Source organism: Chionomys nivalis, chromosome X (genome assembly GCF_950005125.1).
Source record: "Chionomys nivalis chromosome X, mChiNiv1.1, whole genome shotgun sequence".
Lineage (NCBI taxonomy): Eukaryota > Metazoa > Chordata > Mammalia > Rodentia > Cricetidae > Chionomys > Chionomys nivalis.
The window spans coordinates 75999744-76016479 of record NC_080112.1 but is presented as its reverse complement, the minus strand read 5'-3'; the positions used below and the strand labels follow the sequence as shown (position 1 = coordinate 76016479).

At 37.2% G+C, this 16736-nt stretch overlaps 1 protein-coding gene across 1 annotated transcript in view; it reads left to right on the top strand.

Moving 5' to 3' along the window:
• Nucleotides 1-16028, top strand: part of LOC130867753 (fibronectin type III domain containing protein 3C1-like) — a 61842-nt gene extending 45814 nt beyond the window's left edge. Inside the window, exons 23-27 of the mRNA XM_057759906.1 lie at nucleotides 7767-8041; nucleotides 8354-8566; nucleotides 9018-9184; nucleotides 12681-12802; nucleotides 15347-16028. Coding sequence (XP_057615889.1) covers nucleotides 7767-8041; nucleotides 8354-8566; nucleotides 9018-9184; nucleotides 12681-12802; nucleotides 15347-15679 — 1110 coding nt within the window. The 3' untranslated portion in view covers nucleotides 15680-16028. The remainder of the gene's footprint in view (nucleotides 1-7766; nucleotides 8042-8353; nucleotides 8567-9017; nucleotides 9185-12680; nucleotides 12803-15346) is intronic.
• The last annotated feature ends 708 nt before the right edge of the window (nucleotides 16029-16736 follow it).

Below are 16736 nucleotides of genomic sequence, written 5' to 3'. Positions count from 1 at the left end.
GGTTTGCTAGTTGTTTTGTGTTTTTGTACAATCTGAATGGCTGTCGACAGTTTTTTTTAATAGTACCTTATGATATCCTTCCCAGAAACATGAATTGGATTGTACTCCCATATCCGAGACTGCATGAATGTTATTCTGGGTATTACATTGCTGAAACAGATTATGACCCCATAGAGTCACTGCTATGTTAGATAAATATGGCCTCAGCTTTCCTCTCTGTACTGATGATGCTATGCATTCATGCCATCTCATGCTTTGTTTTATTTGAGATAGGGTTCCAGTTCCTAGGAATTGAATATTTGCCTCCTGAAGAGGCCAATTCAGATACCAAGATTCTGGAGTAATAATAGTCACATCCTCACCTGTGTCCAGTAATCCTTCAATTATAATATTACCTATATGTACTCTTAGCTTTCTTCTTTGATCATTTATAGAAGTGTGCCAAAATATACATTTCTGATTTTTCTATTAGAATTCTTGATTTATCCTCTATGTTTATTCTACCATCCAGAGAAGTACGGTTTTTTTGTTTTGTTTTGTTTTGCTTTTTACAACAGGCACTTAATTTTTCTAGTTTTTCTGGGAAGACATGTCCTCCATAGTGACTGGGAATGACTGGACCACAATTAATGTGAGGGCCTGCAAGAGCCCCCCGCAAAGTTTCTCAATGGTAGCAGGTTGCCTTGTTTGTCTCCTGTTGATCTACATTAATTGGTCCAATGGTGGCCTTTGACGCATCTTCTATACAATCCAGAGGTTGAAACCTTCTATTTTTGTCATTCCCAGTGGAAATATTTCTAGAAACATCTTGTCTACAATCCCTTCTCAGATGTCCTATTCTATCACTATAAAAACATTTGGTATTTTGATGTCTCTGCATACCTTTGGAAATTGCTTCTTCTGCCCACTCCTCAGTATTATAGTCAAATGACTCAACACTGACTGTGTGCAGTATATATCCATCCATTGATGCTAATTTGACCTTTAAATACTTAAGTATCTTTTTGCATTCTAAGTTGGAATTTTCAAAAGACAGAGATTCAATAAGTACTCATATAGCTTCTCGATTTATTACCTATTTGTACAGCTATAGTTAACCTTTGTAAAAAAAAAAGTCACTAAAGGGTCCCATGGGCCTTGTTTGACCTTAGTATATGATTCAATTCTTCTTCCTAGTTCCTGAGTTCTATTTCAACCATTTAAGGATGCTGTATAACATAGGGACAAGATGTGTTCATTTTAAATAGCTTGACTCTGTGGATCAGCCTAACAGCCCTTGCCAAGAATTTGATCTGGGGAAGCCTCAAATACTTTGACTCTACCTTGCTTTTCTAAGGCTTTAGCCTTTTCTTTCCAATAGCACTTCCACTGTAACTGCAGCCCATCTTCAAACACTGCTGAGACTAACTGAAGCCAGTCATGTGGAGTAACCTTATTGCTTGAAGCCCATGTCTTTACCATCTCTCTAACAAATGGTGAATGCCTGTTATAAGACAGTATTGTTTTCTTAAATTCTTTTAGATCTCCCATACCTACAGGTTTCCTTTTGCAATATTTGTATCTGTTCTGGAATTGAGTATTTGCTGGCTTTCCAGAGGTAATAACAGGATAAGTACCTAAAATTCTTGGTAAGTCATCTCTGACTCTAAAAGTTCCTGGCAATGTTAAATCCTTTGCCTGTACTTCTCTCTTTGCTTATCAGCTCTGACAATTTCCTCAATCAATTCAAATCTTTTTATCACTGTCTTTTGTAAAGCCTGAATCTATTGACCTGTGAATATTTCCAATTTTGTCAAATCAAATAATTTCTGGTTCTTGTTCTGCACATGTGATTACAAGGTATGAAATTTTTCATTAATGATAACTTCTCATCCTTGGATATTCTTTGGATGGTATGCAGATTGCCTTCCAAGAGAGATGGTCTATCTGCTAACTTATCACATTTTGATTTTGATTTTCAATTACAACAGTATGAATCCTTTCAGATAATCTCTCAGTACCCTTTTGTAAAGTTTAAGCCTTTTCCATGAACTGAATTTAACCTGTCAAATTAAGGTTATTATTTTCAATAGTATGAATCCTTTCAGTTAAGACTATAGCCTTCCTAAAAGTTTCTCATTCTTGACTTTGTACCAAGCCATTTCTTTAAGGATATAATATGAAAAACAAAACTAAACGCCATAATCACTATTTTATATGTGTATAGATACATTTATATATACATTCTCTATATATGTATATATATACATATTTAAACCTATACACACACACATATGGTATCTCATATAACTCTTGCAGAATTCCATCCATAGCAGAAACAAAAATGTTGGTAATTTCCTGGATGGTGATATTTTCTGCCATTATTATGGGGTTTGTTTACAATTTTCCAATTTATTTATTCATTTTAATCAAATTAACTTACTTTTGTTATAATTTTCAGAAAATTGTTGTAGGTGTAATGATCTTTATTGACAAGTAGGTGTCACAGTTGCAATAGTAAGGCAGGTCTTGAATCACCTGAGACTAAAAATTACTAACAAATTTAGTTAATTACTTAAGAGCAGCAATCCATATAAGGAGGTTTGAATTGGGCAGAATACCAAGGAACCCAGAGCTTTCATGCAGTTTCAAGCTGCGAGAATACTGGCGGGAGCCTGGGCCAGACACTCACGGGTCTGAACTGGGAACACAAGCCAGAGCAGCCCCTGCTCCCAAAGACAGAGTTAGGCCTATTTAGTGCAGGCCTAGCAGAAGCCAAAGAAACTGTGGAGGAGTTTTGACAAAAAGCTGCTTAGTGTGTAGGACCAACCCATGCAGGTGAACCAGCAGAAAATTGCCAAGTTGCCAAGCAGTAGGCCAACCAAATGGTGTGCAGCTGCTTGCCAGAGGGGTAGTTCAGCTATGAAGGGGTAATTTGGCTATGTGGAGTGGAAGGTCACAGATCTTCTGGGCAAGGCCCAGTAATGGCATGGACTCTGTCCATGTGGGCACCAAACTGTTGCAGTACAAAAGATTTCCACAACAGGCCAGAATGGAGTATAGTAAAGGTTTAATTTATTAGGGGGTAAACTCACAGAAAATGTAGTGATCCGTAGTGCTCTGTGTACATGGGAACTGCAACCAAATCCAGCACCCAAGGAGTCGATACATGTGTTATGTCTGTATTTATAGTACATGCGACCATGCCCAAAGTGGGCCAGTATCTTAAAGGCTATTGGCTGAGGGAGTTCCTACAGCAATACGCGAGAAGTGACATTGTGAGGGACCAAAAAAGGAACAAGTACATTTTCCTATTCAATTAAGAGGAGACACATGTGGATATAGAAGGTACAAATTCAGAAAGGCCCATGGTGTATGCCAGGCAGAGGAAAGGTCAAAGCAGGATATCTGGAAGAGCTTTCCTGAGTTAAACATTAAAAGCTTCTTAACATTTGATGTTAAGAGTCAGAGTACCAGAGGAAGATTGAATGTCCAAGGGCTAAGGTTGTGACATGCTACCTAAGATTGGCAGGAGAGTCTGAAGGGGACACATCCACTGTTAAGTTGAAGGTATTGGGTTTTAGAATTTTAGGATTTCAGAGAAATTATAGGTAAGAATCAAATATTAAGTGGACATGGAGATGGACAGAGGGAAACAGGGGTGGGAAAAGTAGGACATGGGGAAGGAAAGTTAGGAGAGTGGCCTCTTCCTTGGAAGCTGACCTCTTACTTGGAAACTGAGGAATCAGGCTTTGGTCTCTAATTGCTTAAAGGTTTGACAGTTTGGTTGGTTTAAGGAGTTCAACAGACTAAAGAGAAAGAGGTATGTTGATTGGTTGAGCTTGGCAGAACACACCTTTAATCCCAGTGTATCTCTGAGTTCAGTGCCAGCCTGGTCTTTAGAGTGAATTCAAGGACAGCAAGAACTACTAGAAAGACCCTGTCTTTTCAGAGAGAATGGAGGTTAATATACTGGAAGGGAGCAAGCATAATGAGGGTGAGTTGTAGAGAGAAGAGTAGAGGCCACCAAGGGTGACTTGGCAGGCCAGGCAAAGAGCCATCGATATGGCCTCCTGAAGAAATGTTTGAGGAAGTTGTAGACAGGTTAGATATCTCTGGAAATTAATCATTTTAGCCTGATTGCAGAAGTCTTTGCCTCAACTCCAGGCATCCCATGCAAATATTCGATTTTAGATTTTTCTACTGGGCATAGTGTAGTTCCCCTGCTGAAGAAAGCCAAGCAGATATGAGGAGGGAAGCCCAATCTGCCACCAGGGAAAGGTGAACACAGTCCCAACATGAGGAAAACAAAGAGGAGTTATGGGACTTCACAGTATTGGTGGGGAGTAAGGCAGTCTGGTTAAGGTATGCAAGTAAGGAGCCCTGTCTGAAGGAAAGGGAGAGTAGAAAGAACAGGGGAAGACTGGGAAGGGGATAAGAGAGGATGCCATCAGTCCTCCTTGTCTTCCAGGATGCAGATGAGACATATCAAGCTGAGCCTTTTGGTGAGGTTCCAGAAAGAATCCTGAAAATCAAGCTCTGGTTGGTTTCTGTCTGTGTGGAAGGATGGGGTGGGGAGAGAAGTGATGTGTACGAAGGAAAGAGATAATGGAGAATATTCTGGCTCTAGAATATAAGCAACCTATAACTGGGTCTTATTTTACAGCCAGTCAGACCATTGTCTTTTTCTTTATTTTGGTTTCTCTTGTGGGGTGTTGGTTATTAGTTCAAGATGGACTTTTTCTGTACAGCCCCGACTATCCTGGAACTTGCTCTGTAGACCGGGCTGCCTTCATACTCACAGAGATCTGCATGCCTCTGCCTCTCAAGTGCTGGGATTAAAGGCATGCACCACCACTGCCCAGTTGTTTTTTTTTCTTAAAAATGGTCAGTCTTTCAATGCATCCTAGATTATCCTTGAACTATTAATATTTCTGCCTCTACCAAATAATTACTGGAATTGTAGGTATGTGCCACCATGCCTGGTACTCTATAGGATCTAATTTGAGAAGTTTAATATTGAGTGCTCTTTGTTCATAGTGGAATCAAATTATAATTCAATACAAAAAGACATCATAAATGTTTATCAAAAAGAAATTAAATAATACAGTTTCAGATTTTTCCATGATTAAAGCTGAAATCTCAAAGAAAAACATTAAATGCACAGAACTGGATAAAAATCAAAATGCACAATACCAAAATGAGTGGGATGACCTAAAACAGTAGTGAGGAAAAAAAAACTCAGAACATTAGATGTTTATATTACCATGGAACTTGATTTAGTGATTTTAAGTTTCTACATCAAGTAATGAACAGAATGGCAAAATAAATGAAAAGCAAGCAGAAGGGAAGAAACAAGAAATATACAGACAGAAATCAACAAATGGAAACAATTGTAAAATTCAATAAAACATTATTATTGGTTCACTAGCGAAAACAACAAGAAAACTGAAAAAACTTCTTATAAAATTAACAAGGATAAAAACAGTAGAGGGGCTGGAGACATCAGTGTGAGATGCCATGGGTTCATCTGCACTAAACAGGGATGGACACAAATCGCTGATTACTGGAATAAAACAGCATTATTTTTACAAACTCAGAACGCTTTTATACATGAACACAAGAAGTAAAACTAGTCCTCAAAAATCACTAAGCACTGAAACTCAGCCTAGGTGGTGTTTAGCCCTGCGGTCATGAGAGAATTTGTGTCTATATAATAAAGACAATTAGAATTTCCAGCAGAATTATTCAAAAAGTTTAAGCAGAAATTAGCAGTGAGTTTACATCTTCCTTTCCAGAATGAAATCATAAAACACTAAATAAAAACATAAACCACCAAGCACATACATGTAGTATCAACTACTCAAAGGTGAAATGCTAGAATCCCCTAAGTCCAGAGGTTTTAGTCCAACCTGGGCAACATAGCAAGCATCTGTCTCTTAATAATAAATAAATAATGGGGCTGGAGAGATGGCTCAGTGGTTAAGAGCACTGCCTGCTCTTCCAAAGGTCCTGAGTTCAATTCCCAGCAACCACATGGTGGCTCACAACCATCTGTAATGAGGTCTGGTGCCCTCTTCTGGCCTGCATGCATACATGCAGACAGAATATTATATACATAATAAATAAATAAATATAAAATAAATAAATAAAAGTGATAAATATATAAAAAAGAACAAAACTTAAAATGTAAATATATAAATATATATATTTCTCATATATATATATGAGGAAATCTGTGTGATGTATGTCTAGGCAAACACTAGATACCAAAAATATAGCCCACAAAAGGAATAATGGTAAGCTTGAGCTATTCAAAGTTTAAAATTTTTACTTTTCTATGTTCTAAAAAGCATGAAAGTGACCCTACTGGTTGGGAAATAGTATTTGCCATACTCATATCTTGAAAAGGGCTATCGCGTAAACTATATCAAGACTCTCAGAACTTAGAAGTTATTTCAAGCAGCTCAGTTAGAAAATGCATAAAAACCAGGTGATAATAGCACATGCCTTGAATCACAGCACTCAGGGAGGCAGAGACAGGTGAATCTCTGTGAGTTTGAGGCCAGCCTTGTCTGCAGGGTGACTTCTGGGACAGTAGACATACACAGAGAAATCATGACTCGAAAAACATAGATAGAAGAAAATGAATAAAGATTAGTGACTGAAGATAATGTACAAGGGCAAGTGAGCACATGCAGATGTTCAGAGTCATTTACTATTAGGGAAATGCACAAGGAAATTCCATTCTGAATCTTTCAGAATCCCTAAGTTAAAGATCAATGGTAACACCAAGTGTTGTCAGATTCCTAAGGAAACTGGTCACTCACAAGATACTGATGAGAATCATAGCCTTTCCAGATAAAGAGCACAGTAGCATCTTACATTTATTTGTAGGAGTCAAACTAAAATCTTCTCAATATCTTTCAATGGATGTATGGTTAAGTAAACTATGATATATCTATACTGTGACACACTGTTCAGTAATAAAAATGAGCAAATTATTAATAATATAAAAGCTGAAAGCTCTCCAGATTATTACAGTAACTAAAAGCTGAGCCTGCATCAAAGTTGCATGTTGCATTATATGATATTTATATGATATTCTGAAAACAAGAAATTTGTAGTAATGATGTATAGCGAGCAGTTAGTGGTTTTGAAGAGTTAGAAATTGGGTAGAGTTGGAACATACTGTGACTGGAAGAGGAGCACATGGAATCCTGTGATAAAACTTCTTTGTATTGAAGGGACCGTTGTCACTGACTAAAACTTAAGTACACACACAAACAAGTGCACACAGTTCCAAGTAACATCAGTGTGTTTTATCAATGGTGATTTCCTGGCCATAGTATTGATCTGTAGTTATTGAAAATATTGTCCCCAGAGGAAAGTAGGTACAGGATATATATATATATATATATTATTGTTCAGTTTGGGATTATATATTATATGCCCAAGATCAGTGAAACTGATTGACTGGATGGGAACTTAACAGAGATAAAAACCCAAGCATGAAGAATGGAGAAAATCTTAGGGTCATAGTTGATGAGTCTTGTGGGGGGTTAATTATCTAAAATGTCTGTATAACACTTCTGACTTTTCTTCATTCATGTGCACTCTTTACCTTCCTAAAGACACACACTTCAAGTCTCAGCATGTATTTCTGCAATGTAGAACCAAATTGTTAGAATATGAGTTTATGATACACTGTTTCGTTATGCAACAAAATGCTCGTGCACAGAAAATCATCAAAATGAATTGCTAATGAATGTTACATTGTTTTTCAGGCTGTCAATACAGTTGGGGTTGGAATGTTTGGAGGAACTGGAAAAGTAACTACACCGGGAACTGTACCCGCCATAGTTCCAATGTTACAAGAAGTTGAAGACAAAGTTCCTGCCAAACTGTCCTCATCTTGCATAGCTATCCGATGGGAGGAGCCAGACTGCCATGGTTCTCCCATCACTGGATATAACATAGAGTATGGAGATAAAAAAATCTTGACTGTTGATAGAGTAACAGAGTATGTTCTGAAAAATCTACAGCCTAATACTACATACAGGTAAGTCACTCATATCTTATTTTGGGAAGGTGGAAAGAATGTTGAGAATTTTGAGCAGACCTGCATTTGTGTATTTAATACACTTCAAATTTCTTTTGAAAAGAGTTATGTTTTATTGGCAAAATTTCATATTAGTAAGAACCATTTCTGCTTCTCACCAGTAGTTTTCAATAGTAGTTCTATCTTGGAAACCTGTCTTGTAATCAGTATAATAGTCATTCTATATAGAGATAGACTAGGTTGGCTTATATGAAGAAAAGTATTTCCTCTACTAAATATGAATTATATATTTTAATTTATTTTTACCACTAGAATCAGAATTCAAGCTATTAATCATTATGGACTAAGCCCTTTTAGCCCATCAATAAGAAGCAAAACCAAGCCAATACTACCCGCACCTCCACAGCTTGATTGTGTGGTCCAAGGACACCAGAGTCTCAGACTCAAATGGGGGAATGCATCACGGAAAAAATCACATGCCAACTTTATAAGCTACAACTTATTAATGGAAGATCGATCTGGCAGGTAACCACTTTTACCATTTAACGTCTGCTGTAATTAGAACACTTTGAACTGATATGTCTTGCCAGCCATATTCTCTCTCTCTCTCTCTCTCTCTCTCTCTTTGTCTTACACACACACACACATACACACAAAAGTCTTAATCTGTAGTTTCAGTGAATGAAGTAGACATGAAAAGAACATGTGGCTGTGAGACATAATACTTTCAATTCTTGTGCATGGTTAAGCTGTGTGTTTTCCTTTCTTCCTAACCACTTTTCCTTTACTTCATGCAAAATAAGTACCAGAGAACAGAAGTTTTGGAAGAAAGAGAGAAAGCCTGACAGTATTGATCTTGTGACTTGATTTCTTTTTGCCTTTTTGTTTGTTTTCCCTTTCTGGATTGTTTTTACTTTTTGGGGTTCAACTGTTGATTATAACATTGCTTCCCTAATCTTTATCTTTTTCCTCTCAGATTTTCTGTCATTTACCATGGGCCTGATCTGACTCACAAAGTGCAAAAATTGAGTGAATACACACAATACAAGTTTAAAATCCAGGCATGTAATGAAGCTGGTGAGGGACCACAGTCAGATGTCTACACTTTCACTACAACAAAAACCCCACCTGGTGCTCTTAAAGGTAAATGATGCATGCAGACACTGAACTTTTCTTTTTATCTTTTTTTTCTTCGTTTCTCTCTTTTTTTTTCAATTTATTTACTTATTAAAGATTTCTGCCTCCTCCCCACCACTGCCTCCCATTTCCCTCCCCCTTCCCCAATCAAGTCCCCCTCCCTCATCAGCCTGAATAGCAGTCAGGGTTCCCTGCCCTGTGGGAAGTCCAAGGACCACCCACCTCCATCCAGGTCTAGTAAGCTGAGCATCCAAACTGCCTAGGCTCCCACAAAGCCAGTATGTGCAGTAGGATCAAAACCCAGTGCCATTGTTCTTGACTTCTCAGCAGTCCTCATTGTCCGCTGTCTTCAGGGAGTCTGGTTTTATCCCATGCTTAGAGCTTCCTCAACACACATACATAAGCAGTAATTAGAAAATGCTAAGTTAAGAGAGGCAGCAAGGCTCAGAAGCACAAATGCCACATGCACTCTCTCATGGAAATTCTGACTTCTAAATTTTATAGAAATGTATTTAGGTGAGTGTTAGTATGTGTAGAGGTGAGGAAAGTAGAAATCATAAGACTAGGGGAGACTCTAAGGAAAGGGATAGAAAGGGCATGAAACACATATGACATTAAAGTAGAAGGGGATTCAGGAGGTTGAGGAGTACAAGTAGTAAGACAGAGCAGGAAACAGAGATGAACAGCTGATGGGGAACCTAAACAAACTCAAAATGTATGAAAACGCCATAAGGAAACCTCTTACTTTCTTTGAAAATTGAAAAATTAAATTAAGGGGCTGGAGAGAGAGTTTAGATGTTAAGAGCATTGACTGCTCTTCGAGAGGAGTTGGGTTCAATTCCCAGCACCTATATGGAACCTCATAACTGTAACTGCATTCCTGGGTATCTGGCTCCCTTATGTGGACATACATGTAGGCAAAACACAAATGCCTATAAAATAATAATAAATTATTTAAAAAGCGGTCTGGCACTAGTGACACATGTCAATAATCTGAGCACCCAAGGAGGCAGAAGAAAGCAGATCACTGTGAGTTTGAGGCCAGACTGGTCTACAGAACAAATTTCAGGACAGGATCCAGACCTACACAGAGACACCCTATCACAAAAAAACAAAAAAAATATTTAAATTAAATTAAGTCTTGAGGCTAGATAGATGCTTCAGTGATTAGGAGCACTGAATGTTCTTCCAAAGAACCCAGGTTCAATTCTTAGCTCCTTCATGGAAGCTCACAACCATCTCTAATACACTTCCTGGAGATCTAGTGCTCTCATCTGGTTTCCAGGGGTACCAGGTGCACACATAGTGCAAAAATAAGTATATGTCATCCACATACATTAAATAAATAAATAATTTGAAATTTAAATTAAATCTTAAAAATGCCATAGTAATTTTTAAATTCACTAAAGGAGTAATAAAAAAGTAGTGCTTAATTGTGTAATTAAGGAACAATGAAAAGATTTATCAAGACTTCAGGCCTAGTAGTGGTGGCACACACAAAATTTTATTCCAGCACTTGGGAGGCAGAGGTATGCAGGTCTTTGAGTATAAGGCCAGCCTGGTCTACAAATTGAGTTCCAGGACAGCCAGGACTGTTGCACAGAGAAGCTCTGTCTCAGAAAAATATACATTTTAAGGATTATTAAGACTCTGAAAATCAGTATTTTTCAAATATCTTAGATATCATCTAATTTTAGCACTGCAAATTTAAGAGTGAGCCATGGAGCTGAAAAGAGGCCTCAAAGGTTAAGAACACTGGTTGCTCTTGCATAGGACCCACGTTATGTTTCCAACACCCATTTGGTGGTTTACGACCATCTGTAAATCCACTTCCAAGGAATCCAATGACCTGTCTCTGTGAGCACCAAGAACACACACTGGTACCCATACCTATACACATGCAAAACACAGGCTCCTGGTTTCCATAATGGTGAGCTGCCAACATTGTCATATCCATTCATTGCTACACATTATATTTTCTCAAATGTTTTCTTATGAAAAAAGTCATCAACTGATGGGTGTAGCTATACTGACTAAAACTAAATTAATATATCAACTTTAATAACTTTATTTCTAAAACTATTAATTTAAACTCTTTATCAGTACTGTATGGTGTCCACCAGAGAAGTCTGCTCAAAGATGGGTTTAAGCCAATAGCAAGAATTTATTAGCAGGTCTGAAACTACACTAGGTGTTTCAGATGTTACTGTAGCACTGAGATTTCTTAGGGTGAGCTTTTAAGCAAAAAACAAACAAACAAACAAAAACATGGTCTGGATTGGCATATGGTTAAAAAGAACAGTTAGCCAGAAGCAGAACTAAAGAAGTCAAAAAACATGGTTAGTACATTTAGAGTCTTTCCCAGAATTATTGACTTTGGTGGGTTAGAGCTTTGTTTTAGTATTTGCAGGTGGTGCCGTCGTAATGCTGAGTTTTACAGCCTGAATTGTTCTTCTATCATGGAGTCAGTTGTCCTAAGGTCTGGAGGCATGTTGCCAGCAAAACAGTAAAATGCTATGTATCACGCTAACAATGAGTCCAAGTTGGCAGGTCCCGGGTTTGAGGATTATTTTTCCCTCTCCCAGTTGTGATGCTTGGTTGATTCAATCTTTCCATATGAGTTCAATCACTGTTTTTTTTTTTTCTTATTTTATGTGAATTGGTGTTTTTGTTTTCGTGTATGCCTGTGTGAGGGTGTCAGATCCCCTGGAATTGGAATAACATATATTTGTGAGCTACCATGTAGGTGCTGGTAATTAAACCTGTGTCCTCTGGAAGAGAAGCCCATGCTGTTAATTGCTGAGACATCTCTCTAGTCCCCAAGCTCAATCACTAATATGAAATCATTCTTCTCCAGTGGAATGCTAACTGAAACACATTCAAATTAAATTAATTCTGCCTACATGACAATAATGCTTTCTTCTTTTTCGTGACTAATGTCCCTATATGTTTAAGCCCCATTTTCTTAAAATGTAGAGACTAACAACATGAACTCCTTCTGACCTCACACAGTTGTAGCACCCCTCAAATAAATTACTTGTCCTTATAAAAATATTTCTAAATGTAAAACATACCACCTAAACACAATGCAGATTATTCTAGAAGGAAAAATAACAAAATTTAAATTTATAAAAATATTAATAGAAAATCTAATTATGCATTATTAATTGATAACTTCATCAAGATTTTGCTACAATAATGATGCCTGATGGCATAACAAAAGTAAATTCAATAATAAGTATTGTTCTGTTTGGTGTGGTAATGTACACCTTTAATGCCAGCACAAGGCTAGTCTGATCTTTGTAGCAAGTTCCAGGCCTGTCACAGCTACTTAGGGAAAGCATCTCTCAAAATACATAAATATCTTTTTAAATATGGTTACCTATTTCTCGTATTAGGTCTACATGTGCTTGTAATGATTTTGTGGTTTGAGTCATTTTGATGTATTCAGCATCATGTAGAAAAAACTAGAAATTTCTAAAATGTAATTTTCCTTTTCCAGCCCCTAAATTACATCCACTGAAAAGCAACAGTTGTGAGATCAAATGGGATTCCTTGGAGCCAATTAAAGGTGATCCCATTGTTTACTGTCTTCAAGTCGTCATTGGAAAGAAAGCTGAACAGGTATATTCTTTCACATTTAGTCTTTAATATTCTGCCAGGCACAATAGCCCCTGATGTTAGCCTCAGCACTTGACAGGTAAACACAAGAGGATGAAGGTACTCTTTGGTTACATAGCAAGTCTGAGGGTATCCTGGAATCTATGAAGTCTTGTTTTGTTTTGTTAGTAGTATGCTGGTGGGAGTGTGCATCTTTATTACCAGCACTTGGGAGGCAGAAACAGGCAGATCTGTGAGTTCTAGGTCAGTCTGGTCTCCAAATCATGTTCCAGGACAACAAGGGCTACACAGAGAAACCCTGTCTTGAAAGCAATTGTAGTTCTATGCCCATCTGTAGTTAGAGCTTTTGAAGGGTAGTATGTTATTTTTAAAGGTGTTTAAAGTAATTAAATCTCATTCCAAAGTTTCATCTCATCTGTAACATTCATGTACATAATCTAGCTTATTCATTTAATTAGCTTACTACCACTGAATTGTTTATTATTTCTTGATTCCACTGACCACAATCCATGATTCAAGTACATACATAAAATAATTAAATCTCAACAGTTGTAGGGTTTTCTTATGCTTTATTGAACATAATTATCTAATAAATACTGAACCCCTCAGAACATTGGAAACACTGTTACAAGAAGAGAGTGGCCCTTTGTTTCTCCTGGCCGCCCAGCTAGCTTACACCCAAAATAACCACATAGAAACTGTATTCATTAAAACACTGCTTGACCATTAGCTCTAATTTATTATTAGATAACTCTTACATATTAGTTTAACCCATTTCCATTAATCTGTGTATCGCCACATGACTGTGGCTTACCAGCAAGCTTCTAACTAGCGTCCGTCTCAGGAAGAAGATCCATGGGGTCTCTCACTTGGCCCTTCTTCCCAGCATTCAGTTCTGTCTTCTCCACCTACCTAAGTTCTGCCCTATCAGGTCAAAAGCAGTTTTTTTTATTCATTATCTAATGAAAGCAACACATGAACAGAAGACCCTCCTATGCCATTTCCCCTTTTCTGTTTAAATAAAAAAAAAGACTTTAACTTTAACATAGTAAAATTACATATAACAAAACAGGTATCAAATAAGAATTACAGTTATAATACTTATATCTACTTTATCTTTTATCATAACTAAGGAGAATTATAACTATAAATTCTTTAACACCATCAAAGACTCTAGAAGCATATAATATTACCTAAGTAAAAATAAAGTGCATTGAAAGCAACTTCCAAAACTCTAGAGTTGACAGAGACATCTCACTGCCTGTACAGTCACCCAAAGTTTTTCTATAACATTGGGGAATCTATCTTCAGCCTACTGGCCCATAGTATCCAGCAGACTTTTACATGAATCAGGAAATTTCAAAGACAGTTCTGCCTATATTGGCAGTTTTCAGTTACTTTCTTCTGTGTCCTGCAGAATGGCTCACAGACTCTTTCATGAAGCAGGAAGCCTGAAGGACCATCTCTCCTTTAGGCAAGTTCAGCAGTCATCTCTCTCTGGGTACTGCATGTCCAGTGAAGCAGTCCAGGCAAGAGCAGTTTCTTGCCCAAATGGCTACCAAACTCCATAAGGAGCTTCTTTAATCTCCATCTTCCTCTTGAAGTAGCTGGTGCTGCCAGGAGCAGACGTGTCTCATTGTCATGAAAAGTTCTAAGTTATTAAAACATTTTAAATGCCATTTTCTGTAGTCTTTGAAAGATATGAAGAATGCCTATCCATATGAAATATATTTATGCACATCTAGAAAATCTAACATGACTACAAATTTAACTGTTATAGATGATTATCTATTAACCTATATTTCTTAATTATACATTACATTTTTAAATGAGCTATACAATCACAATACCTTAATCAAGATCAGAAATACATATAAACAAAATTGACCTTAAATTTGTATCAATAAAACAAGATCTATACCAATGCAAATTATTCATCTCTATATCATTTCTTCCTTTAAATGTAAAAGAACATTTATAAACAATACTTGGAAATATGTGGAGTTAGTTGAACACGTTGAAAATGCCAGTTGTTACAAGGAGAGAGGGGCCATTTGTTTGTCTCGGCTGTCTAGCTAGCTTACACCAGGAATAACCACACAGAAACTATATTCATTAAAAACACTGCTTGGCCATTAGCTCTAAAGTCTTTTTAGCTAACTATTACATATTAGTTTAACCTATTTCCATTAATATGTGTATTGCACATTACTGTGGCTTACCGGAAAGATTCTAACCAGCGTCAGTCTCAGGCAGAAGATCCATGGAGTTTCGCACACTGCCCTTCTTCCCAGCATTCAGTTCTGTCTTCTCTGCCTACCTAAGTTCTGCCCTATCAGGCCCAAAGCAGTTTCTTTATTCATTAACCAATGAAAGCAACACATATACAGAAGAACCTCTTACACCAAAACACTGAGTAAAATTTTACTTTTGCTGTGAACATGTTCATTAAACTAATGAATTTTTGCTGTTTTTCTGTTGAAAAATGCACAACATAGTTTTCATTAGAAAGAAACTATAATTTTCATTTGATCCCTTTTCCTTTAGATTTACAAAGGACCGAATACCACCTTTTCCTTTTCCAACTATCTTGCAAATTCAAGATATCGCTTCAAGGTCTGTGCCGGACGCCAATATGAAAATTCTGATGGCATGCAAGAGCTCTGGGGGCCATATAGCCCCAGCTCACTTTTGTCAACTTATAAGCATCAGTCTGGGCATGGTAAAGGGAGTGGAGGGAAAGGAAGAGGGAACCACAATGACAATGAAAAGTACAAGACAGAAATGAGTGATGATACCTTTGTTTTAACCCTTCTGATAGGATTTGCACTTATTGCCATTTTGTGTGCTGTTGCAATTCAGTACTTCCTGATTAACTAGTCTGTTCTTTTAGGAATTAGGAAAACACACTACATCAAATTTAGAAAACCTTAGATACATCTTCACTCATACTTAAAAATAAAGCTTATTGGTAGAAACTAGGAACAGATAAAAATATCCTGTTTAGAATTTAAGAACTTTTAATGTGGCAGTAGAAGAAAATTCTTAAGGAAATTCCATCATTTTGTAAACGAAACTATACATTGTTGTGCAAAATTCAGAACTTTTGTTGAACTATTTCCTGGCTTAAATTTTCAAGTCAATCTTTTCCAAAAATTTTGAGACCATGAGATAACAGCAGTGTTCTGGAATTTTATTTGTAAGAAAATAATAAAAATCAACTCTACATGTCCAGTTAAATATCCATATGAAGAAATAAAAAGTATCTACCAATCTTTTGTGCTCTATTTTGTTCAAAATAATGTATTCAGCAATTGGTTTCTATCCTGATAAAGAGTTTGAGTACTAGCTGGAGTTCTCTAAAGAACAGAACTGATGGAGTGAACACATATACTAATGGAGGATGCATTAGATTGCCTGACAGTATAGATGGCCTCCGAATAGTCCACCAATGGCCGTCTCATGACAGAAAGGCCAAGAATCACTAGTTGTTTCACTCACGAGGCTGGATGTCTTCGCAGTCCCAGTGAGGAGCTGGAGCCTGGAGGATTCCTAGAGAAATGCAGGTTTTCAGGCTACATTAGAATTCTGAAGAAGTTGGATTTAATACTGGACATAGCAACAGGATAGAAGAACTTGCCAAGAAGAGTGAGGGAAAGCAGGCAAAAAGCAATGCTTCCTTATTCTGTGTCCTTTGATATGAGCTACCACCAGAAGGTGTGGCCCCAATTTAGGGTGGGTCTTTCTGCTTCAAATAATCTAATTAAGAAAATCCCTCACAGGAGTGCCCAGGAGTGTGAATTTAGTTGAGTTTTCATGTAGTCAGGTTGACAACCAAGATTAGCCATCATGCTTTGAAAGTGGGGAAAAAGTACTTTGTAGCTCTTTGCTGTAATAGGAAATTAGGGAAAATGGAAATGACATGGAGAGCTATTCT